This window comes from Pan troglodytes, chromosome 11 (assembly GCF_028858775.2).
Source record: "Pan troglodytes isolate AG18354 chromosome 11, NHGRI_mPanTro3-v2.0_pri, whole genome shotgun sequence".
NCBI classification, from domain to species: Eukaryota; Metazoa; Chordata; class Mammalia; order Primates; family Hominidae; genus Pan; species Pan troglodytes.
This window is the reverse complement of record NC_072409.2, coordinates 490575-516891: the sequence shown is the minus strand read 5'-3', so window position 1 is coordinate 516891 and position 26317 is coordinate 490575. Positions and strand designations below refer to the sequence as shown.

The window sequence follows — 26317 nt, the reverse complement described above, 5'->3', positions numbered from 1 at the left end:
CAGCCTTAAGACATGCTCCTGAAGTGGGCTGCCCACAGAGCCTGCCATGAGCAGGAGGATGGCCAGGGTGACCTCATGAGCCAGTGACCACCTGGACCCCTATTCCTTCAGCCCAGTGGAAGTCTGGTTTTAGGTTTACCTAAGGGCCTGAGTGGACATGGAACTAGAGCTGTGTCCTCCTGAGGCCACTGAGGGAAGACCCGTGATTGGCTCCCTGTTCTACCCTGAGACCTTGCCAGGCAATGGTTCTGGCCCATATCCAAGTGCTGGGGCCAGACTCGAAGGGGAGGGGTCAAGGTTTACGGGCTCCTCTGCCCAGTTCCTCACATGCTGTATGGCCAGTGGCAGAACATTCCCAGGGGCAGGTCTTTTTTGCCTCACTTTCTCCCAAGGAGTTGGGTCTGTTAGGAATACCTGTACTTCTCCCCCAGGATCCCCTGCTCTTCCCTCCCAGGGTCCCCTGCTCTGCCCTCCCAGGGTCCCCTGCTCTGCCCTCCCAGGGTCCCCTGCTCTTAGCTCCCAGCATTCTCTGCTCCTTCCTCCCAGGATCCCCTGCTCTTCCCTCCCAGGATCCCCTGCCCTTAGCTCCCAGCATTCTCTGCTCTTCCCTCCTAGAATTCCCTGTTCTTTCCTCTCAGGATGTCCTGTGACTTGGCTCTTCCTTCTCAGGATTTCATTCTCTTTCCTCTCAGGATTCTCTGTTGCCCCACCCTGAGCCCCACTCCCCACCCCAGACTTCATACCCTGACACCCCCACATCCCACTCCTCTGCCTACTTTGAGACACTTCTCAGTCGACTTCTCTCTAGGACCTTATGCTTCATCCCTAGGACTCTCAGCTCTGCCCTACACAAGCACTCTCTGCCCCTCTGCGCCTTAAGGGGTTTCAGCTCTATCCTTTGACCTCGCAAGCACTCACCGCTTAGCACCTTGCTGTCCCTGCTAGGTTCCTGCTGTTCTGTCCCTGCCCCCACCAAACTCCTTGCCCTACCCTGCCCACGTTGCTTCCTGACCTGCCCTGTTCTGGCCCCAGGTTTGCAGGTGGTGCTCAAGTCCATCATGAAGGCCATGGTTCCACTCCTGCAGATTGGGCTGCTTCTCTTCTTTGCCATCCTCATGTTTGCCATCATTGGCCTGGAGTTCTACATGGGCAAGTTCCACAAGGCCTGTTTCCCCAACAGCACAGGTGAGGCCAGGCAGCACCCTCCAGCACAGGCAAGTGCCACGGATGCCTTCATCCAGGAGATGGGCACTGTTCTAGGTGCTAGAGGGGCCTTCTTGGTGCCAGATACATGAGGTGGAGCTGACATTCTAGTGGGGGACATAGACAATAGCCTGATAAACACAAGTAAATAAACAAACACAGAAATATAATAATTATCGATTGTAGTAACTTTTGGGAAGAAAACAAAAAGGTATTTGAAATAGAATAACTTGGGGCCTGCTTTACAGAGGGGCCCAGGAGGCCAACTCTGCCAAGGTGACCGTCGAGCAGCATCTGAATGCAGGGAGATTGGAGCCATGTGGCCACCTGGGCAGAACTTCAGTTACCAGTAGTAGTAGTAGTAGGTGCAAAAGCCTATGGTGCGGAGCAGCGAGAACAAGAGGAATCATGTGGGCTTCATGGCCCTGTCTTATTCTGAGAGAAACAGGAAGACAGTGGAGCGCTTTGAGTGAGGTGTGGCATCTTCTGATCATTCGGGCTGCTCCTGGGAGGCAAAGGCAGAAACAGAGTTGAGTAGAAGATCTCAATCCAGCAGAGGTGATGGTGGCTGGGGCCAGGGTGTTGTAGTAGAGGTGGTTAAAATGGGTCAAATTATGGGTGTATTTGTAGGTAAAGCCAACAGAATTTTCTGAGAGTCTATATGTGGGGGTAGGAGAAACAGAAGAGTTAAGGATGAAGCTAAGGTTTGTGGCTTGAACTTCAAACTTATTAAAGGAGAAAACCCAGCCGGCGGTGGCTCACCTATAGTCCCAGCACTTTTAGAAAAAGGTTTTACTAGAATTTAGATCGTTCGTGATTTAAAAAAAAAAACAAAAAACTTTAATCCAACTGTAAATAAAAGAGAATTTTCTTAAATCCCTGCAGATTTCCTGCAAACACCATACCTCACTCTAAGCCTTGAGAGCTTTCCCTTTACAGTCAAGAAGAAAAGCAAGTCACTTCTAGTCCACGTAGCATTTGTAGTCATGGCCAGGTCATGAGACAAGAAAAAGAAAAAGTTAAAAAAAAAAAAAAAAAGAACTGGAAAGGAGGAGATGAAACTCATTATTCTTAGTCTTCTTTACCAGCATTTATCAAGATATTTGGACAGAGAGGAATAAACTTAGGTAGTCAGTTTTGCCTTCTAAACCTGGGAGTATTTGCTTTCCAGCTGAGCAACTCCACAAAATTTCTCCTATGTTGATAGATATTTTTATGTGTTGTTATACAAGTTTTTTTTTTTTTTTTTTTTTTTTTTGAGACGGAGTCTCACTCTGTTGCCCAGGCTGGAGGGCAGTGGTGCAATCTCGGCTCACTGCAACCTCCGCCTCCCAGGTTCTAGCAATTCTCCTGCCTCAGCCTCCCGAGTAGCTGGGATTACATGCCCATGGTGCCACGCCCAGCTAATTTTTTGTATTTTAGTACAGACAGGGTTTCACCATGTTGCCCAGGCTGGTCTCGAACTCCTGAGCTCAGACAATCTGCCCACCTCGGCCTCCCAAAGTGCTAGGATTACAGGCGTGAGCCACCGTGCCTGGCCTGCATTTTTTAAAAATATTTTTTTTCGGCCTTTCATTGAGATTTTTGAGAGTGAAGGGGGTAAACGTGCTGCTTGCTATCTTGTTCCAGAGATTAGCAGTGGTTTTCTGGTCTTTCTTTAACCCCTCTTTCTCTGGTCCCTGGCTGCCTGCTCGGTTTCAGCACAGTAGAAGGATGTCCGCCCTGTAGGGTCAGTGCAGCGAGACCTGGGCCAGGAGGTCTCCAGCCACCCTCCGGGTACATGTTCGGTTGGTTCCAGATCATCCTGCCTGACAGGCACCAGACTGCACAGTGGCTGAGTCCAGCTTGGAACTGGCCAAGGGCCTCAAGTTAGATCTGCGTGTCAGGAGGATCTTGCTGGCAGTTTGGCTGTGAGGGAGAAGAACGGTCAGCCTGGCGGTTTGGCTGTGAGGGAGGTAGTTTGGCTGTGAGGGAGAGGAACGGTCCGCGTGGCAGTTTGGCTGTGAGGGAGAGGAACGATCAGCGTGGCGGTTTGGCTGTGAGGGAGGTAGTTTGGCTGTGAGGGAGGTAGTTTGGCTGTGAGGGAGAGGTACAGTCAGCATGGCAGTTTGGCTGTGAGGGAGAGGAACAGTCAGCATGGCAGTTTGGCTGAGGGAGGTAGTTTGGCTGCGAGGGAGAGGAACATTCAGGGTGGCGGTTTGGCTGTGAGGGAGAGGAATGGTCAGGGTGGTGGGAAGAATGGGAGGTTAGGAGTTTGTTGTTTTTAGTTTTAAGATGAATGGGCTGTGAGCCCACCATCAAGTGATGGTGGGCAGGTTCCAGTAGGAGGGAGAGGCCAGCCGTTACTCCCTGAGCTGGTCACTCCTGAGCTCGGGGGCAGCAAGAGGCGATGCCTGATGCAGATTCGAGGAGGGATGGTGGGAAGTTGAGGGAGGGTTTCTGTTGGTGACTGGTTCCTGCCCACCTGCTGTGAGCTCTCCAGAGCCCAGGAATCCTGGTGGGGATTGGAGAGCTTGGTATTTCTGAGCTCAGGGTCTGCTTCATTCTCCTTCTTGCAGATGCGGAGCCCGTGGGTGACTTCCCCTGTGGCAAGGAGGCCCCAGCCCGGCTGTGCGAGGGCGACACTGAGTGCCGGGAGTACTGGCCAGGACCCAACTTCGGCATCACCAACTTTGACAATATCCTGTTTGCCATCTTGACGGTGTTCCAGTGCATCACCATGGAGGGCTGGACTGACATCCTCTATAATGTGAGTGGCATCTTGGCCCTGGGCCTCCTGAGCTGGTGCCTCTGGGGGTCCATTTAGGGGGGCCCTTCTGACCTCAGAGCCTCTGCCCAGCCCTAGGCTCCTCCCTGCACCCCTAGGATGAAATGCAGGCTCTTTCCGGCAGACGCCCCACCCAAGGGTCCACCACGGGCAGTCTCAGCTCAGACTCCTCAGGTGGGTCCTCCTGGAGTTGACTCCTTCGTGAAAATGAAGCAGAAGGCTGACTGGTGGAGGTCAGAGAAGAAAACTCCAGAGGAGATGCTGCTGTTTCTGTTGGCAAGGACGATAGTAGCACTGCTAGCCGCTCTGGGTTAGGCCCTGTGGGAAGTGTTTTATTCCTGTTGACTCCTCTCAGGAACCTGTTGCACAGATGATGAGGCTGACTTGTGGAGAAGCTGACTAACTTTCTCCAGCCTGAGGACCGTGGGCAGCTGTTGCTGTGCCACCCCTCTAGGGTCTCTGTTGGAGTTGAGGGCCAGTAGGGCTGCTGGGCCTCCCGTCCCCAGGCTGCCCGGCGAAGGTGGTGAACTGCGGAGCAGGGCCGAGGCCCCCAGGACCTTCCTCGGTCACGCAGGGATTCTTAGAGTGGAGCCTGTGGCTTGTGCATTTGTTTCCTTCATGCCGAGTCTGTCTGGTCCTGTTTCCTCTTTGGTCTCCTCGCTCTCATCAGGATGCCGGCCTGTCTCCGCAGTTTACGGCAGCCTGGATTTGGTGGCCATGATTGAAGTTGAGTATAAGGCTTGGCGGGGTGCCTGATGGCCCAGCTCCCTCACGTTGCCTCTGCCTGGGTCCCTTCTTGGTGGAGTCTCCCATCCCCCCACCACCGACTCTTGAGCAGATCTGCCTCTTTATAGGAAGGCCTCTGCTGCTGTCTGTCCCCTCTGTGAGTCCTGTGAGCTACCAGGGCATGAGAATAATTAAGTTAGTACTTGAGGGGCTGTGGAAGGTGGAGAAGGGTCAGGCGCCTGTGGGTCAGGACTCTGGGAAGGGTGCTAGGTTTTGAGTACCTGTGGGTCAGGACTCTGGGAAGGGTGCTAGGTTTTGAGTACCTGTGGGTCAGGAATCTGGGAAGGGTGTTAGGTTTTGAGTACCTGTGGGTCAGGACTCTGGGAAGGGTGCTAGGTTTTGAGTACCTGTGGGTCAGGACTCTGGGAAGGGTGCTAGGTTTTGAGTACCTGTGGGTCAGGACTCTGGGAAGGGTGCTAGGTTTTGAGTACCTGTGGGTCAGGAATCTGGGAAGGGTGCTAGGTTTTGAGTACCTGTGGGTCAGGAATCTGGGAAGGGTGCTAGGTTTTGAGTACCTGTGGGTCAGGAATCTGGGAAGGGTGCTAGGTTTTGAGTACCTGTGGGTCAGGAATCTGGGAAGGGTGCTAGGTTTTGAGTAACTAGAGGATGTGTTCCCCTCCGGTGCTGTCAGGGTGGGGAGGGGGCCGGAGTGCAAGGTGCTTTCACCTAGAGCTTGCTACTTGTGCCCTGGGGTGAAGCTTGGTCCACGTGTGCCTCTCTCCCCACCCTCCAGCAGCTGTGCTCATGAGGGCCGGTGGCATGATGGTGGACAGGTCCTGGGGAGAGACTGGGGCCCTTTGCCCTGTGCCTCATGCGTTCATGGAGATAGGGCTGGGCATTCAGCAGGCATTTGCTAAATGCTTATTGAGCTCGTTTATCAAGCTTCTTGAACAGGCAGATGGCAGATGAGGAGTTAAGGAAAAGCCAGCACAGGGTCCATGTGAACCAGATTCCTCCTCGAGTGGGAGTCGTGTCTGATGACAGGCTTGTGTGATTGAGGGAATGAGGAACAGGACAAAGCCGGTGATGAGGAGCTTGGCTGTTCTCTCTCTGTAGCCAATCAAGGAACAATTCCCACAAAGACAGACCCTAAAAATAGCTCTGAGCTGGCTGCATTCCTGCTGGCCCCACCCAAATGAAGGACTGTGTGACCAGGTCTCCACAGCCCTCAGTGTCCACTGGGGCTTGGCCAGGGGCCGCACATGACTCAGATTCTTCTGCCTGGGTCTCTGCCTCCCGCAGGAGGGGATGGGCAGGAGCCCCATCCTGGGGCAGGCAGCACTGGCCAGGAGGGGCCACAGAGGTTTCAGCCAGCATGTGTTTCAGTAGGACCCAGTGAGCGCTGGCTCCGCTTGCACAGTGGTGAGCAGAGGCATTCGACACGTAAGGGCATGGACAGTGGTGAGTGCCGTGAAGAAAACAGAAGAGGTTGAGGAGCAGGCAGTGACGAGGTACAGGGTACTGGGAGGGCAAGGCCTGGTGAGGTCTAGAAACCAGACATGCAGATGCTACAACACCTTGGAAGCTTGGCCGGGGCAGCAAGATGCAGTCATGGCAGTGCCTGGGGCTGGCGCCACACAAGGCCCCAGAGCAGGTAGCCAAGAACCGACCAGTCCACTCCTCCACACTAAGGGCATACAGGGTCGGTCACTGGAGATTAGACAGGAGTTTTGAAGAGGATCCTTTGGAGAGAGCGAGAGCCCGCCCCTCACCTCCAACCCAGTGAGAGGGACTTTTGTGGCCCCTCGGATATATGCTCCTTCAAGCAATGACATCTGGGTTCTTTGTGGGCGGAAGCCCACGGCCTGCAGTAGGGGTGGAGGCAGAGAGATGGAAAGCTCAGTCCATGTTGGGAGCAGGAGTGGGGGTGTGAGCAACAGCGGGCAGCCAGGACCGGGTGAGTGATGGGGTCTCAGAGTGGATTGCTGAAAAGCTGGTGGCAGCGGGTGGGGCAGCGTGGGGGCGCTCCAGCTTGAGGAGAAATGGCTTTGTCTGTGCCTGGAAAAGCAGGCGGAGTCAAATGGAGCTTTGGGAGAACACACGGATGAGCCTGGGGAGAGACGAGTCGGCAGTAAATTCCTGTTAGGTCCAGAGAGGTGAGATCATCTCAGGACAGCACCGCACGAGGAATAACAGCTGTCCCTTCTCCCTCCCCTGCTGTGACAGTGTTGGGTCAGCAGCTCCACAGCAATGCTGGGTACAGGGGAGCAAAGAGGGGCCGTGTCTTTCTCTTCCACTGAAAGCAACCAGCTGTGGCAGGCCAGCCAGCGAGAGTGGGTATTGTCATGGTATTGCATGTCAGTTTGATGACCAGCTGAGACTGAGACCGGACACTTTCTTTTTTTTTTTGAGACAGAGTCTTGCTTTGTCTCCCATGCTGGAATGCGATGGCACGATTTTGGCTCACTGCAACCTCTGCCTCCTTGGTTCAAGTGATTCTCATGCCTCAGCCTCCTAAGTAGCTGGGATTACAGGCACGAGCCACCCCATCCAGCTAATTTTTGTATTTTTAGTGGAGACAGGGTTTCGCCATGTTGGCCAGGCTGGTCTTGAACTCCTGACCTCAAGTGATCTACCTGCCTCAGCCTCCCAAAGTGCTGGGATGATAGGCATGAGCCACCACACCTGGCCTGAACACTTTCAACTGCCGAGTTGAAACTGTATTTTCCACTTGAAAGTGGCTGTAGAACTTCGCCTTACCCAGGAGCTGTCAGAATGGTCATGGGCTTGTCCAAATTATCATCTAGGGGCATGGGAAGGATTTCTCCAATGACCATGTTTGGAGGCGCAGTGGAGGTAAATCATGTTGCTTTATGATTATGCATGTATGCTTTGCTTATGTTCATTGTACTAGTTCCGTGAAGATCCAAGTTTGAAAGTGTTCAGATCCATAGCTGCATTTTGATGCTAGCACAAACAGGCCTTGCTCATAGAGTGGATGTGAGAGAAGGAGAAGTCTCAACGATGATGTGACTTGAGGCACGGAGAAAGGCGATGCCATTTACTAAGAAAGGGAGAATCGGGAGCAACGAATTTACTTAGTTTTGTTATAGCAGAGGGTGGTGGCGGAACTCCAGGATTCTGTTTTGGCTCTGCAAAACTTTAGATAACTATTTTCATACAAGTGGAGATCTTGGGTGTGTAGGTGGGTGTTTGAGAGGGAATTCAGAGGGAACAGCAGGCTGAGGATGAGCATTTGAAGTACTTGACTCATGGACAGTGTTTAAAACTATGTGAGAGGATGAGATCACCTGGGTAATAAGTGCAGATGGAGAAAAGAAGGCCCAAGGCTGAGACTGGGGAGAATTCCAGCACTCAGAGGTCCAGTAGGAAAGCAGGAGCCACGAAAGAGATGGGGCTGGAGCTTTTAAGGGTGCAGGAAAAACACCACGACCACACAGCATCCCGGGAGCAGAGTAAAGCGTTCGGAGAACATGATCAGCACCATGGCCGCACAGCATCCTGGGAGCAGAGTAAAGCGTTTGGAGAACACGATCAGCACCGTGACCGCACAGCATCCTGGGAGCAGAGTAAAGCGTTCGGAGAACATGATCAGCACTGCAGCCACACAGCATCCTGGGAGCAGAGTAAAGCGTTCGGAGAACATGATCAACAACACCACGACCACACAGCATCCTGGGAGCAGAATAAAGTGCTCGGAGAACATGATCAGCACCGCGATCACACAGCATCCTGGGAGCAGAGTAAAGCGTTCGGAGAGCATGATCAGCACTGCAGCCACACAGCATCCTGGGAGCAGAGTAAAGTGTTCGGAGAACATGATCAGCACCATAACCACACAGCATCCTGGGAGCAGAATAAAGTGCTCGGAGAACATGATCAGCACCGCGATCACACAGCATCCTGGGAGCAGAGTAAAGCGTTCGGAGAACATGATCAGCACTGCAGCCACACAGCATCCTGGGAGCAGAGTAAAGTGTTCGGAGAACATGATCAGCACCATAACCACACAGCATCCTGGGAGCAGAATAAAGTGCTCGGAGAACATGATCAGCACCACGATCACACAGCGTCCTGGGAGCAGAGTAAAGCGTTCGGAGAACATGATCAACAACACCACGACCACACAGCATCCTGGGAGCAGAATAAAGCGTTCGGAGAACATGATCAGCTGGGCCAGATGTTGCTGGAGGTCAAGGAAGATGGGAAGCCTGGACTGTTGCATTTGATAAGAGGAAGGTTGTTGGTAAACTTGGCAAGGGCGGTCTCAGTGGTGGGACAACGCCCTGGAATGCGTGGGTTACAGGGAGGAGGAGGTGAGGAAATCAGGGTGGCAACCGCAGATGACTCTTGGAGGGAGCAGAGCAGTGGGACGTAACTGCAGGGAGACAGGGGTTAAGGGAATGGGCTTTTAAAAAATTAAACTTTTAATTTAAGATAATTGTAGATTCACATGCAGTAGTGAGAAATACAGAAATAGCTCATGCATCCTTTACCCTTTTCTCCCAGTGGTAACAACCTGCAAAACTATAGTCAGGGTCACAGTTAGGATATTGATGTTGATACATCAGTATCAATGATGTTGACACAGTGAAGACGAAGAGCATCTCCATCCCTGCAGGGGTCCCTCATGCTGCCCTTTTATGGTCACACCCGCATCTCTCCTGCCCTCGCCCCCTCCTTAATCCCTGGCAACCACTAATCTGTTTGCCATATCTATAATTTAGTCATTTTGAGAATGTTACGTGGACAAAACCATACCCAATGTAACCTTTTGGTATTGGCTGCTTTCACTCAAACAAAATTCTCTGGAGGTTCACCCAGGTGTTGGTAGCATGTTTCTTTTTACTGCCAGGTAGTATTGAGTGGTGCCAGGTGTCAATTTGTGGTGCCAGGTAGTATTCCGTGGTGCCAGGTGGTATTCCGTGGCACCAGGTGGTATTCCATGGCGCCAGGTAGTATTCCGTAGCACCAGGTGGTATTCCGTGGCGCCAGGTGGTATTCCGTGGCGCCAGGTGGTATTCCGTGGCGCCAGGTGGTATTCCATGGCGCCAGGTAGTATTCCGTGGCGCCAGGTGGTATTCCGTGGCGCCAGGTGGTATTCCGTGGCACCAGGTGGTATTCCGTGGCTCCAAGTGGTATTCCGTGGTGCCAGGTAGTATTCCGTGGTGCCAGGTGGTATTCCATGGTGCCAGGTGGTATTCCGTGGTGCCAGGTAGTATTCCATGGCTCCAGGTGGTATTCCGTGGTGCCAGGTGGTATTCCATGGTGCCAGGTGGTATTCTGTGGTGCCAGGTGGTATTCCGTGGTGCCAGGTAGTATTCCATGGCTCCAGGTGGTATTCCGTGGCGCCAGGTGGTATTCCGTGGCGCCAGGTGGTATTCCCTGGCGCCAGGTGGTATTCCGTGGCGCCAGGTGGTATTCCGTGGCGCCAGGTGGTATTCTCTGGCGCCAGGTGGTGTTCCGTGGCGCCAGGTGGTGTTCCGTGGCGCCAGGTGGTGTTCCGTGGCGCCAGGTGGTGTTCCGTGGTGCCAGGTGGTATTCCGTGGCGCCAGGTGGTATTCCGTGGTGCCAGGTGGTATTCCATGCTATGGCTGTACCATGGCTTGTTTAACCGTTCACCTGTGGAAGCTTCCAATTTGGGGTTATTATGAATAGAGTTGCTGTACACATTTTTGTGCAAACAAGTTTTCATTTCTCTGGGATAAATGCCAAGGAGTGCAAATTTCTAGGTATAGTAGTTGCATGCTTAGTTTTTTAAGAAACCAAAGCTTTTCCAGAGGGCTACACTCTTTTACATTTCCACCAGTGGTGTGTGAATAATTCAGTTTTTGTGCATTCTGGCCAGTGTTTGGTGGTGACACTTTTTTATTTTAGCCATTCTGATAGGGGTATAGTGACACATCACTGGTTTTAATTCGCATGTCCTAACAGTGAGTGGTGTTGAGCATCTTTCTGGACTTATTTGCCATCTGTGTATCTTTGGTGAAACGTCTCTTCACATCTTTTGCCCATGTTCTGTTTGAATTGTTCTTTATATATTCTAGGAACTGGTTCTTTGTCATATATATGGTTTGCAAATATTTTCTCCTAGTCAGTAGCTTATCTTTTCATACTTTTCACCTGGTCTTTCATGGAACAAATGTTTTTAAAATTTGATCGAGTCCAGTTTATCAATTTATCCTTTTGTGGATTGGGCTTTTGGTGTCAACTGTAAGAACTCTGCCTAGTCCTGAATCCTGAAGATTTTCTTTCTTTTTTTCTAAAAGTTGTATTGTTTTATATTTTACATGTAAGTTTACAATCTATTTTAGGTTAATAAAAGTGTGAGGTTTTTGCCTGCCTGCCTTCCTTCCTTCCTTCCTTCTTTCCTTCCTCCCTCCCTTCTTTCCTCCTTCCCTCCCTCCTTCCCTCCCTCTTTCCCCTCCTCCTTCCTTCCCTCCCTCCCTTCCTTCCTGTAGCTCCAACACCACTTGTTGAAAAGGCTGTATTTCCTCCATTGAATTGCCTTTGTACCTTTGCCAGAAATCAGCTGGGCATATTTATGTGGGTCTATTTCAGGTCCACGTGTCTTTCTCTTTGCCAATACCACGTAGTCTTGCTTATTGTAGTTACCTATATGTTTTGAAGTCAGGTTAGACTGATTCTTTCCATGTTATTCAGTTTGGGAGAATTGACATCATTACTATGTTGGATGTTCCATGTCCAATCAGAACATGTTATTTCTCTTCATATATTTAGATCATGTTTGATTTCTTTCATTAGCATTTTGTAGTTTTCAGCATACAATATACATTTTGTTAGATTTGTAGCTATTATGTTTTCTTATTTTTTTTGAATGATTCTAATGTGTTTTGAGCACCCCGGGAGAAACTGGTGTTCTAGTACTAGAGTGTCCAGCAACCCTGCCCTCACAGGGGATGAAAGGAAGCGGACCTTGGTGTTGACAGTGTACCCTTCATGGGATACTTGGATTACTTGGCAGGCAGCCAGTGCCTGGTTGTCCCGCCTGTGACCAGGGGGTTCCTGATACAGGAAGCTTGTTTATACTGGCAGACATCCTTGTGGCTCTTGTGTGACCCGTGTCTGGTTTGTGCCTGACCAGCATTGCAGTGTTGGGAGCCCATCCTAGTTCCCCAGGGAAAACCTGGCCAAGGGTAGCCCTGGTTCTTCAGATGGAAGGCACACATTCAGTCACCACCACAACAGGAAATAAGTTCAACGATGTATTACCTACAGATCGGCAGGGAGGGCACCGTGAGTGGGGAGCGCCATCCTCCCTCCCCAGGTTATCTGAGGCAGTAATGAAGAGTCAGAGAGGTACAGGGGGAGGCAACTGGCCATGCTAGGGAATAGGGTGTGGGTCCCTTTAAATCTGTGGGCAAATGCCTGAATGGTCTGTTTAAAGGAGGCTGCAGAAATGTGGAGTCTGCTAAGTGGGAGAGATGCCTCTAAGTTCTTATCTCTGGCCACGTTTTGGGTGTGGTGTTCTAACACCTAGGCAGCAACCTTTGCTATGTTGTTCCCATTAGAAAATGGTATTGTATTTTAAATTTCAGTGTCCATGTGTTCATTGCTAGTATATAGAAATACAATGGACTTTTGTATGTTGATCTTGATCATTCAACCTTACCAATGCCCTTATTAGTTCTGGGAGATTTTTTTGTAGATTCCTTGGGATCTTCTATGTTGATAATCATACAATTTGCAGACAGAAACAGTTTATTTTTTCTTTTGGATCTGCTTTTTTTTTTATTGTGCTAAAATACAGATAACATAAAATTTACCATCGTAACCTTTTTTTTTTTTTTTTTTTGAGATGGAGTCTTGCTCTGTCGCCCAGGCTGGAGTGCAGTGGTGCAATCTCGGCTCACTGCAAGCTCCCCCTCCCGGGTTCATGCCATTCTCCTACCTCAGCCTCCGGAGTAGCTGGGACTACAGGCACGCGCCACCATGCCTAGCTAAGTTTTGCATTTTTTTTTTTTTTTTTAGTAGAGACGGGATTTCACCATGTTGGCCAGGATGGTCTTGATCTCCTGACCTCATGATCCACCCACCTCAGCCTTCCAAATTGCTGGGATTACAGGCATGAGCCACTGTACCTGGCTTCCTTTTTTCCTTTCCTTTTTTTTTTTTTTTGAGACGGAGTCTCACTCTGTCGCCCAGGCTGGAGTACAGTGGCACTATCTTGGCTCACTTGCAAGGTCTGCCCCCTGGATTCAAGCGATTCTCCTGCCTCAGCCTCCCGAGTAGCTGGGATTACAGGCACCTGCCACAGTGCCCAGCTAATTTTTGTATTTTTAGTAGAGATGGGGTTTCACTATTTTGGCCAGGCTGGTCTTGAACTCCTGACCTCGTGATCCACCTGCCTCAGCCTCCCAAAGTGCTGGGATTACAGGTGTAAGCCACTGCGCCCAGCCACCTCCTTCCTTCTTAAGGCTGAGTAATATTCCATTGTATGACATTTTGCTTATCCATTCCTCTGTCAATGGACCATTGGGTTGCTTCCATGTTTTAACTCTTACGAAGAGTGCTGCCATGAACATGGTTGTATAAATATCTCTTTGAGACCTTGCTTTCAATTCTTTTGGGTATATACCCAGAAGTGGAATTGAGGGATCATATGATAATTACATTTTTAAGTTCATGAGGAACTGCTGTATCGTTTTGCACAATGGTTGTACCATTTGACATTCCCACCTTTTGGTGGGAATACACATGCATTTCCATTTCTGCACATCCTCACCAATACTTGTGAATTTCTGTGTTTTTGATAGTAGCCATTTTAATGTATGTGAGGTGGTATCTGCTTGTAGTTTTGATTTGCATTTCTTTAATGATTAGTGATGTTGAGCATTTTTTCTTGCACTTATTGGCCATTTGCATGTCTTCTTTGAAGAAATGTCTGTTGGAGTTCCTTGCCCATTTTTGAATCTGTTGTTTTGGTTGTTGTTGAGTTTTAGGCATTCTCTGTATATTCTGAGTATAATCCTTTTCAGATATATGATTTACGATTTTCTCCCATTCTATGTGTGCCCTTTTTACTGAATTGATGGTGTCATTTGATGCACAACATTTTAAAATTTTCATGCAGTCTAGTTTGTCTGTTTTTTCTTTTGTTGCCTTTACCTTTGATGTCATATCCAAGAAGTCGCTGTCAAATCTAATATTGTGAAGCTTTTGACCTATGTTTTCTTTTAAGAGTTTTACTTTTTTTAGGTCTCACATTCAGGTCTTTGATCCATTTTTAGTTAATTTTTGTATATGGTGTTAGATAAGGATCCAGCTTTCTTCTTCTTCTTTTTTTTTTGAGACAGAGTTTTGTTCTTGTTGCCCAGGCTGGAGTGCAATGGAACCCGCCTCCTGGGTTCAAGTGATTCTCCTGCCTCAGCCTCCTGAGTAGCTGGGATTACAGGCATCTGCCATTACGCCTGTCTAATTTTTGTATTTTTAGTAGAGACGGGGTTTCTCCATGTTGGTCAGACTGGTCTTGAACTCCCAACCTCAGGTGATCCGCCCACCTCGGATTTGCTGAAAAGACCGTCCTTTTACCATAAAATGGTCTTGACGCTCTTGTCAAAAATCATTTGGCCATATATGCAAGAGTTTATTTTGGGACTCTGTATTCTATCCCCTTGGTCTGCGTATGTCGATCTATGTGCGTCGCCTTATGGCACTGGCTAGAAACTTCAGCATTATGTTGAGTAAGAATGGTGAGAGCTGACATATTTGCCATGCTCCCAATCTTAGGAAAAAGCATTTGATCTATCACAATTAAGTATAATGTTAGCTGTACGGTTGAGTTGTTGTTTTTTCTTTTGAGGTAGATGCTGTTTATCAAGTTGGGGCAGTTCTACTCTATTCTATTCTTACTTTTCTGAGAGTTTTTGTTTTGAATGGGTGTTGAATTTTGTCACATGTGTTTTCTGCACTGATATGATCATGTGAGTTTTCTTCTTTAGTCTGTTAATATGGTGAATTACATTGATTTTTGAATATTGAACCAGCCTTGCATTCCCAGAATAAATCCCACATGGTCATGGTACCTAATTCTCTTTATGTGTTGCTGAATTGTATTTGTTAGCATTTTTACTAAGGAGTCTTACACTTATATTCATGAGAGATTTTGATCTGTAATTTTCTTGTCTTTTTTTTGTTGTTGTTGTTGAGACGGAGTCTTGCTGTGTCACCAGGCTGGTGTGCAGTGGTGTGATCTCGGCTCACTGCAATCTCCGCCTCCCAGGTTCAAGGGATTCCCCTGCCTTAGCCTCCCAAGTAGGTGGGACTACGGGCACCCACCACCACGCCTGGCTAATTTTTTGTATTTTAGTAGAGACAGTGTTTCACCATGTTGGCCTGGATGGTCTCGATCTCTTGACTTTGTGATCTGCCTGCTTCAACCTCCCAAAGTGCTGGGATTACAGGCGTGAGCCCCACCGTGCCTGGCCTATGATTTTCCTTTTTTTGTATTGCCTTTGTCTGGTTTTGGTATCAAGGTAACACAAGCTTCATAAAATAAATCAGGAAGTATTTATTCCTCCTCTGTTTTCTGGAAGAGATTGTATAGAAATGTGTTATGTCTTTTAAAAATGTTTGGTAGGATTCTACTGTGAAACTCTCTGGGCTTAGAAATTTCTTTTTGGAGATCTATTTTTTAAATAACACTTTTGCTGCAATATAATCTGTGTACCATAAAATTCACCATTTTAAAGTTTACAGTTTACAGTTCAGAGTTTTTTGTATGTTCAAAAAGTTGTGCAGCCATCATTGTTATCTAATTTTAAGCATTTTCATTAACCAAAAAAGAAGCCCTGTATCCATGAGCCATCAGTCCCTATTTCCTTATTCCCACAGCCTCTGGCAAGCACTAACCTTTCTGTCTCTGTAGATTTGTCTATTCCAGACATTTTATATAAATGGAATCATATAATCGGTGGCCTTTTGTGTTTTTACATCCACGATGAAGCAAGTATTGGTATTTTTTTGTCAAGTATGATTTCGTTGTGTATTTATAGCATATTTTGTTTATATTTCATGAGTTGATGGACATTTAGATATTTCCACTTTTAAAAATTATGACTAATGCTGCTATGAACATTCTTGCACAAGTTTTTGCAAGGAATATGTTTTCATTTCTCTTGGGTATGGACCTAGGATTGGAATTACTGGATCATAGAACTCTGTGTTTAACCATTTGAGGAACCACCAAACTGTTTTCCATAGTGGCAGTACCATTTTATATTTATACCAGCAGTGCACAAGGGCTCCAGTTTCTCTGCATCCTGACCAGCATTTGTTGTCTGTCTGAAATTTTAACCATCAGGCCAGGAGTGGTGGTTTATGCCTATAATCCCAGCACTTTGGGAGGCTGAGGTGGGAGGATCACTTGAGCCCAGGAATTCGAGACCAGCCTGGGCACCATAGCAAGACCCTGTCTCTACAAAAACATTAAAAAGTTAGCCAGGCATGGTGGTGTGTGCCTGTAGTCCCAGCTACTCGGGAGATTGAGGTGGGAGGATCACTTGAGCCCAGGAGCTGGAGGCTGCAGTGAGCCAGGATAGCGCCACTGCACTCTAGCCTGTGTAACAGAGGGAGACTCTGTCTTTAAAACAGTAATAATAAAACTAAAAAATAAGGCAATTTTCACCATCTTAGTGGGCATGAAGTCGTATTTCTGTTCAGTTTTGACTTGCATTTCTAAAGTGACTTATTTTTATTTTTGGGACAGGGTCTTACTGTGTCACCCAGGCTGGAGTACAGGGGCATGGTCATAGCTCACTGTAGCCTCAATTTCCTGGGCTCAAGTAATCCTCCCACCTCAGCTTGGGAAAATAGCCAAGACCACAGGTGCACACTGCCAAGCCTGGCTAATTTTTAAATTTTTTGTAGAGATGAGGTCTTCCTGTGTTGCCCAGGCTGGTCTCGAGCTCCTGGGCTCAGGCGATTCTCCCTCCTCAGCCTCCGAAGTAGCAAGGACCACACGTGCATGCTACCATGCCTGGCTAAGTTTTTAAAACTGTTTTTTTTTGTAGAGGTGGGGTCTTGCTATGTTACCCAGACTGGTCTTGAACTCCTGGCCTCAAGTGATCCTCCCACCTTGGCCTCTCAAAGCTCTGGGATTACAGGCATGAGCCACTGCACGCAGCCATTGTTGAGCATCTTTTATGAGCCTATTCATCACTTGTATATCTTCTTTGAAGAAATGTCAGCTGGGCGCAGTGGCTCACGCTGGGGGTTTAGATGATTATTTAGACTTCCTTCTTTTGTGAGGTGGACATGTAGGTCTATATGTTTTCCTCTGGCACTGCTTTAGCTGTGTCCTGCAATTTGATGTGTTGTCTCTTCACTTTCATTCAGTTCAATGTATTTTTAAATTCCCTTGAAATTTCCTCTTTGACCTATGAGATTATTATATAGAACTCTCTTGTTTACTTTGTGTTTGGAGAGTTACCTGTTATCTTTCTGTTATTAATTTCTAGTTTGATTCTATTGTGGTGGGAGAATACACTAAACTGAAAGAATTTTAATTTTAAATTTGTTGACGTTTGTTACATGGCTCAGAATATGGTCTATTTTGATATTTATTTTGTGGGCACTTGGAAAGAATGTATATTCTGCTGTTGTGTGCTGCATGTACAGATGTTGATTGATTCTTTTGGTTGATGGTGTTGTTGAGCTCTTTTATATCCTTGCTGGTTTTCTGTCTATTCTACAAATTGTTAAGAGAGAGGTGTAGAAGTCTCCAGCTTTAATTGCAGATTTGTCTGTTTCTCTTTTCAGTTCTGTCAGTTTCTGTATCACTTATTTTGCAGCTCTGTTGTTGAGTATACACATATTTAGACTTGCTTTTTTTTTTGATGGATTGACCTTTTTATCATTATATACATGTTTCCCTGTGTCTCGGGTAATTTTGTTTTACTGGGAGGTTTGCTTTATCTGATATTAATCTAGCCACTCCAATTTAAAAAAATTAATCTTTGTATAAATCTTTTTTTATATTTTTACATTTTTTTGGAGACAGTCTCACTGTCACCCAGGATGGAGTTTAGTGGTGTGATGGTGTGCAATCTCAGCTCATTGCAGCCTCACCCTCCCACACTCAAGGAATCTTCTACATTAGATGGTATTATCCGGGGAGGGTCTTGACTACGAGTTGTCCAGGTTCTTGGCGGTTTGAACAAAGAATTGCACAAGATGCACAAAGCAACAAAGGAATGAAGAAATGAAGAAATGAAAGCACAGATTTATTGAAACAAAAGTACATTCCATAGTGTGGGATCGGGCTCGCGTAAACGGCTCAAGAGCCCTGGTTACAGAATTTTCTGGAGTTTAAATACTCTCTAGAGGTTTCCCATTGGTTAGCTGCTTACACCCTGTGTAAATGAAGACCAGGCCCTCTACCATTCTGATTGGTCATGGGAGGCGACCAGTCAGGTACTTTCCATTTTTTGTCTGTGATACAGTGGAATGGGGGGCGTTGCAAAGGGAGTAGCCTCTTCTTTTGTTACTTGGATGTGGAGAGGTGGAGTTTTCCTTTTGATTTAGTTCTAGGAAGTCAGCACAAATCGGCCTTAGGTTCCCTGCCTCCAGACCCTATTCTCCTGCCTCATTTCCCCCGAGATGTGATCCCCATCATCTTTATAGGAGGCCGAGGGACTGATGGTTTTTTCTTCAGTAACTGCTTCATGCTGATTTGGGCACAGTTCCTACCTATTGGGGATCATGGAACTTTCACCCTGCTCTGTCTAGTGGAGACATAGTAGTTGCTGGATGGCCAGGGGTGGTGTCTTTACCTGGAACTGGCTGGAAACCTTGTCTCATGATCATCTGAAGCTTGATGGTCTCTGGGCGAGAGGAAATGAATTTGTTTAAGAGATTTAATGAACATGGTCCAAAAACCAAGGCAAATATAGTCATTAGTGATGGGCCGGCTAGAGGAAGGAGCCATGCACCTCAACTTAGCATTTCTGACCAGGAGCCCCATGACTCAGCTGTTGTCCTATCTTAGGGGCCCAGTCAGCTAATTTCCAGGCGGCATCCCTTACTAATCCTGATTAGTTGACATAAAAACAGCATTTTTCCTCTAGAAAAAGACATAAGCCACCTTTTTAAGCAGTTAGGAGATCCAGTCCCCTTCAATTCTGCAAAGTGACTGCTGCCAAGGAGTCTGTCTGATTTTGTATGGCGACGATACTTTGGGCAGTGTCTTCTGAGCTTTCCATAAAATCTTTGGACAAGTTAGTGATAGGATAGGGAGATTGCAAGCCTGCTAACTCCCGTTTCTACTCTTGGTGTTCTTCCTAACCCAACCAAAAGGGGTGTGAGTTGGATGGCTCATTTGTGTCTGGTGGTTGCAGTTAAAGGTATAGTGAGGAATTGGTTGTTGGGAGCTACATTAATTTTGGGAGCTAAATAACAAGTTACAGGTTCCAGTCCAGTTGGCTGGTAAATCTAAGTAGGAACTGGTCCCGCACAGGAAAAAGGCTCCTTGTTTTTCAAGACAGAACTTGTTTTCTATGGTGAACACATGGGCTAGCTTGTTGTTTTCACTTTCCCATATGGTTGAGGTCTCTGGTAAGGTGGCCCCGGTTAAAGGCTGGAAGGGATCTTGGGAAGTATCTTGAGTTGCCCCAGCAGTTCTCTTTTCCCAGTGGAGGTAGTTAGGCTTAGTGTCCAGTAACAATCACCCAGAGGTATTTTCATACTGGGGAACCAAAAGGCAACTAGACGTCTCAGGATTAGTACATTCTTCACAAGGGAAACCGTGAATGCAGCTAGTGGGCCTGCCTCGACCGTACTTAGGCTGTCCATCCTTTAAAGCCCTTAACCAGGGATGGTTTCCATGAAAACCGTACAGGTTATCTAAATGATGCGGTTCGGGTAACTGTATAGCTTACGTAATCGAGTGAAGGATTAACTTCCAGGGAGTAGTTGCATTGATGACTTTATTTTATCTTTACTTTTATTTATTTATTTATTTATGATTATATTTTTTGAGATGGAGTCTCTCTCTGTCGCCTAGGCTGGAGTGCAATGGTGCGATCTCAGCTCACTGCAACCTCCACCTCCCAGGTTCGAGCAATTCTTCTGCCTCAGCCTCCTGAGTAGCTGGGACTACAGGCGCGTGCCACCACACCCGGCTAGTTTTTTGTATTTTTAGTAGAAATGGGGTTTCACTGTGTTAGCCAGCATGGTCTCAAATCTCCTGACCTCATGATCTGCCCGCCTCAGCCTCCCAAAGTGCTGGGATTACAGGTGTGAGTCACCGTGTCCGGCACATTGATGACTTTTCAAGGTTCCAAGGACCAGACCAGAATTTTCGCTTCTGTTAATACAAAGTGGCACCTGGAATTTTAGCTCTGTGTACATTTATATTGGGCCCAAATTGGTTTCTGAGGGGATGCAACTCCAAAAAGGTTGCTCAGATGGGATTGGAGTAGGTTTACTGCTTATCCTGTCATTGTAACCCTTGTCATTTCCATAATTTTGAGTTCATGTATGTCATCCAGGCTCATTAGTTTGAAGAGAGTTCCTCCTTTGTAGTTAGGGTGATAGGTCATTTCCTTAAGGGCCCAAGATTGGGCTGGGATCAGGATGGCAGTATATTTAGATGATGATGGAGATAAATAAAACCAACAGTCCTTTGCCAGGGCTGGGCTGGTGGTATTTAAGTCTTTGTGTTAAATTTAAAGTTCTTAATAAATACCCAGAATCCACTAATTGCTGGAGGGGTAAAGGGAAGCTCTGTTGTGAAATAAAGCTGATTGCTAGTAAGACATGGTTCCTGTATACACAGGCTGTGGGTGACCATTATGGAACAACAAAAAAAATTACTTATTTGTTATTTTGTCCTATAGAATGGGAACTTCAGGGGGTGGATACCTATGATGTCCGGAATGCTTGTTATAAAAATGAATTGAAACACTTGGTTAATTATTACAAAGGAAGTGATTCCATCCATTTTGAATAAAACAAATTGTAAAAATATAAAAAATAGCTACCAATATCCAGCTTACGATAAGTATGCAACAAAGACACCAAGGAAAGTTGGTAGGCATTTACTTATTCTTCGGCTGTCTTTTAAACAGGTACTTCACTGTTCCCACAGGTTCACAGGTGTAGTGGCTGATGGGAGCTTCAGGTTCCAGGTCCAGGGCTTCAGTTATTGCAGGCTTGACCCTGGAAAGATGGATCCCACTACCTAATCCTAGTACTTTGACCACAGAAGGGTTGTCCAGCACCACTGAAAATGGTCCCTTCCATTTGGGTTGCAGTAGTTGAGCAGGTGATCCCTCTTTCCATGTTTTAACAAGTACCTGATTTCTCATTTTGGAGATCATGGCAGACGGGAGGCAGGACTAGGTTGCAGTTCCCACTCGGATGGCCAGAACAGCCTGTGGAGGATTGTATCGTGAACTTTTGCTCCAGAATGACTGCAGAAATAAATCAGGAAAGCCGAGAGAACCCATAGACCCTCTGAAGGAAGCGGATTGCTCCAGCAGGACCTGGGAGATACCCAAAATACTGTGCTGGTATCCACAGCTGAGAGACCCACAGACAGTTCATATCACAGGACTCTGTGCAGACAACCCCTAGTACCAGCCCAGAACCTGGTAGACTTGCTGGATGGCTAGATCCAGAAGAGAGACAACAATCACTATAGCTCAGCTCTCAGGAAGCCACAGCTCTAGGAAAATGGGGAGAGTACTACCTACATCAAGGGACCACCCCATGGGACAAAAGAATCTGAACAACAGCCTTGAGCCCTAGACCTTCCCTCTGACAGAGCCTACCAAAATGAGAAGGAACCAGAAAACCAACTCTGACAATATGACAAAACAAGGTTCCTTAACACCCCGAAGAAATCACACTAGCTCACTAGCAATGGGTCCAAACCAAGAAGAAATCCCTGATTTACCTGAAAAAGAATTCAGAAGATTAGTTATTAAGCTAATCAGAAGGCACCAGAGAAAGGCAAAGCCCAATTTAAGGAAGTCAAAAAATGATACGAGAAATGAGGGGATAAATTTTCTTTTTTTTCATTATACTTTAAGTTCTAGGGTACATATGCACAACGTGCAGATTTGTTGCATATGTATACATGTGGCATGTTGGTTTGCTGCACTCGTTAACTCATCATTTACATTACATATTTCTCCTAATGCTATCCCTCCCCCATACCCCCCACCCCATGACAGGCTCCGGTGTGTGATGTTCCCTGCCCTGTGTCCAAGTGTTCTCATTGTTCAATTCCCACCTATGAGTGAGAACATGCGGTCTTTGGTTTTCTGTCCTTGCGATAGTTTGCTCAGAATGATGGTTTCCAGCTTCATCCATGTCCCTACAAAGGACATGAAATCATCCTTTTTTATGGCTGCATAGTATTCCATGGTGTATATGTGCCACATTTTCCTAATCCAGTCTATCATTGATGGACATTTGGGTTAGTTCTTAGTCTTTGCTATTGTGAATAGTGCCACAATAAACATATGTGTGCATGTGTCTTTATAGTAGCATGATTTATAATCCTTTGGGTATATACCCAGTAATGGGATCACTGGGTCAAATGGTATTTCTAGTTCTAGATCCTTGAGGAATTGCCCACTGTCTTCCACAATGGTTGAACTAGTTTACACTCCCAACAACAGTGTAAAAGCGTTCCTATTGCTCCACATCCTCTCCAGCACCTGCTGTTTCCTGACTTTTTCTTTTTTTTTTTTTGATGGAGTCTCACTCTGTTGCCCAGGCTGGAGTACAGTGGCATGATCTCAGCTCACTGCCGCCCAGGCTGGAGTGCAGTGGCATGATCTTGGCTCACTGTTGCCCAGGCTGGAGTGCAGTGGCATGATCTCTGCTCACTGCAGGCTCTGCCTCCTAGGTTCACGCCATTCTCCTGCCTCAGCCTCCTGAGTAGCTGGGACTACAGCCACCTGCCACCACGCCTGGCTAATTTTTTGTATTTTTTAGTAGAGACGGGGTTTCACCGTGTTAGCCAGGATGGTCTTGATCTCCTGACCTTGTGATCTGCCCGCCTCGGCCTCCCAAAGTGCTGGGATTACAGGCGTGAGCCACTGCGCCCGGCTGTTTCCTGACTTTTTAATGACTGCCATTCTAACTGGTGTGAGATGGTATCTCATTGTGGTTTTGATTTACATTTCTCTGATGACCAGTGATGATGAGCGTTTTTTCATGTGCCTGTTGGCTGCATAAAGGTCTTCTTTTGAAAAGTATCCTTTGCCTACTTTTTGATGGGGTTGTTTAATTTTTTCCTGTAAATTTGTTTAAGTTCTTTGTGGATTCTGGATATTAGCCCTTTGTCTGATGGGTAGATTGCAAAAATTTTCTCCCATTCTGTAGGTTGCCTGTTCACTCTGATGGTAGTTTCTTTTGCTGTGCAGAAGCTCTTTAGTTTAATTAGATCCCATTTGTCTATTTCGGCTTTTGTTGCCATTGCTTTTGGTGTTTTAGTCATGAAGTCCTTGCCCATGTCTATGTCCTGAATGGCATTGCCTAGGTTTTCTTCTAGGATTTTTATGGTTTTAAGTCTGACATTTAAGTCTTTAATCCATCTTGAATTAATTTTTGTATAAGGTGTGAGGAAGGGATCCAGTTTCAGCTTTCTACATATGGCTAGCCAGTTTTCCCAGCACCATTTATTAAATAGGGAATCCTTTCCCCATTTCTTGTTTTTGTCAGGTTTGTCAAAGATCAGATGGTTGTAGATGTATGGTGTTATTTCTGAGGCCTCTGTTCTGTTCCATTGGTCTGTATCTCTGTTTTGGTACCAGTACCATGCTGTTTTGGTTACTGTAGCCTTGTAGTATAGTTTGAAGTCAGGTAGCGTGATGCTTCCAGCTTTGTTCTTTTTGCTTATGATTGCCTTGGCAATGTGGGCTCTTTTTTTGGTTCCATATGAACTTTAAAGTACTTTTTTCCAATTCTGTGGAGAAAGTCATTGGTAGCTTGATGGGGGTGGCATTGAATCTATAAATTACCTTGGGCAGTATGGCCATTTTCACAATATTGATTCTTCCTATCCGCGAGCATGGAATGTTCTTCCATTTATTTGCATTCTCTTTTATTTCGTTGAGCAATGGTTTGTAGTTCTCCTTGAAGAGGTCCTTCACTTGAGGGGATAAATTTTCAATGAAATAGAATGCATAAATTAAAAACAATAAAAACTTCAGGAAACAATGGATGCACTTAGAGAAATGTAAAATGCTCTGGAAAGTCTCAGCAATAGAATTGAACAAGCAGAAGAAAGAACTTCAGAGCTCGAAGACAAGGTTTTTGAATTAACCCAATCTAACAAAGGCAAAGAAATAAGAATAAGAAAATATGAACAAAGCCTCCAAGAAGTCTGGGATTATGTTAAACGACCAAACCTAAGAATAATTGGCATTCCTGAGGAAGAAGAGAAATCTAAAAATTTGGAAAATGTATTTGGGGAAATAATCAAGGAAAACTTCCCTAGCCTTGCTAGAGACTTAGATGTCCAAATACAGGAAGCTCAGAGAACATCTGGGAAATTCATTGCAAAAAGATAATCTCCCAGGCACATTGTCATCATATTATCTAAAGTTAAGATGAAGGAGGCTGTGTGCTGTGGCTCACACCTGTAATCCCAGCACTTTGGGAGGCCAAGGTGGGCGGATCACCTGAGGTTGGGAGTTTGCGACCAGCCTGACCAACATGGAGAAACCCCGTGTCTACTAAAAATAGAAAAAATTAGCTGGGAATGGCGGTGCACGCCTGTAATCCCAGCTACTCGGGAGGCTGAGGTAAGAGAATCGCTTGAATTTGGGAGGCGAAGGTTGTGGTGAGCCAAGATCGCACCATTGCACTCCAGCCGGGGCAACAAGAATGAAACTCTGTCTCAAAAAAAAAAAAAAAAAAAGACAAAGGAAAGAATCTTAAGAGCTATGAGCCAAAAGCACCAGGTAACCTATAAAGGAAAATCTATGAAATTAACAGCAGATTTCCCAACAGAAACACTACAAGCTAGAAGGGATTGGGGCTCTATCTTCAGCCTCCTTAAACAAAACAATTATCAGCCAAGAATTTTGTATCCAGCAAAACTAAGCATCATAAATGATGGAAAGATAGTTTTTTTCAGACAAACAAATGCTGAGAGAATTCGCTACTACCAAGCAAGCACTACAAGAATTGCTAGAAGGACCTCTAAATCTTGAAACAAATTTTCAAAATACACCAAAATGGAACCTCCTTAAAGCATAAATCCAACAGGATTTATATAAAAATAATAATTTTAAAAACCCAAGGTATTCAGGAAACAAGTAGTATGATGACTAGAATAGTATCTCACATCTCAATATTAATGTTGAATGTAAATGGCCTAAATGCTCCACTTAAAAGATACAGAATGGTGGAATGCATAAGGATTCACCAACCATCTGCTCCCTTTAAGAGACTCACCTAACACATAAGACTCATAAACTTAAGGTAAAGGTGTGGAAAAAGACTTTCCATGCAAATGGACACCAAAAGCAAGCAGGAGTAGCCATTCTTATATCAGACAAAACAAACTTTAAAGCAACAACAGTTAAAAAAGACAAAGAGGGACATTATATAATGATAAAAGGCCTTGTACAACAGGAAAATATCACAATCCTAAATATATATGCACCTAACACTGGAGATCCCACATTTATAAAACAATTACTAGTAGACCTAAGATATGAGATAGACAGGCCAGGCACAGTGGCTCACGCCTGTAATCCAGCACTTTGGGAGGCTGAGGTGGGTGGATCACCTGAGGTCAGGAGCTTGAGACCAGCCTGGCCAACATGGTGAAACCCTGTCTCTACTAAAAATACAAAAAATTAGCCAGGTGTGGTGGCAGGCTCCTGTAATCTCAGCTATTTGGGAGGCTGAGGCAGGAGAATGGCGTGAACCCAGAGGTGGAGGTTGCAGTGAGGCAAGATAGTGCCATTGCACTCCAGCCTGGGTGACAGAGCGAGATTCTGTCCTAAAAGAAAAAAAAAGAGAGAGAAATGAGATACACAGCAACACAATAATAGTGGGTAACTTCAGTACTCCACTGACAGCACTAATAGGTCATCAAGGCAGAAAGTCAACAAAGAAACAGTGAATGTAAACTATACCCTGGAACAAATGGACTTAACAGATATTTACAGAACATTCTAGCCAACTACAGAATATATATTCATCAGTGTATGGAACTTTCTTCAAGATAAACCATATAAATAGGCCACAAAATGAGCCTCAATAAATTTAAGAAAATTGAAATTATATTGGGCACCTTCTGAGACCACAGTGGAATAAAACTGGAAGTCAACTCCAAGAAGAACCCTCAAAACCATGCAAATACATGGAAATTAAATAACCTTCTCCTGAATGATCATTGGGTCAAAAAATGAAATCAAGACGGAAATTTAAAAATTCTTCAAACTGAGGCCGGATGCGGTGGCTCACACCTGTAATCCCAGCACTTTGGGAGGCCGAGGCAGGTGGATCACGAGGTCAGGAGATCGAGACCATCCTGGATAACATGGTGAAACCCCGTCTCTACCAAAAATACAAAAAAAAAATTAGCTGGGCGTGGTGGCAGGCGCCTGT

At 46.2% G+C, this 26317-nt stretch overlaps 1 protein-coding gene across 12 annotated transcripts in view; it reads left to right on the top strand.

Annotated features, from left to right (window-relative positions):
- Positions 1 to 26317, top strand: part of CACNA1B (calcium voltage-gated channel subunit alpha1 B) — a 248727-nt gene that overhangs the window by 35885 nt on the left and 186525 nt on the right. For all 12 annotated transcript variants that reach the window (XR_010148796.1, XM_063788039.1, XM_063788036.1 and 9 more), the window contains exons 5-6: positions 1033 to 1185; positions 3762 to 3952. Coding sequence is in view for 11 of the 12 variants with exons in the window: in XM_063788039.1 (XP_063644109.1) it covers positions 1033 to 1185; positions 3762 to 3952 (344 nt within the window). In the remaining variant the exon portion in view is untranslated. The remainder of the gene's footprint in view (positions 1 to 1032; positions 1186 to 3761; positions 3953 to 26317) is intronic.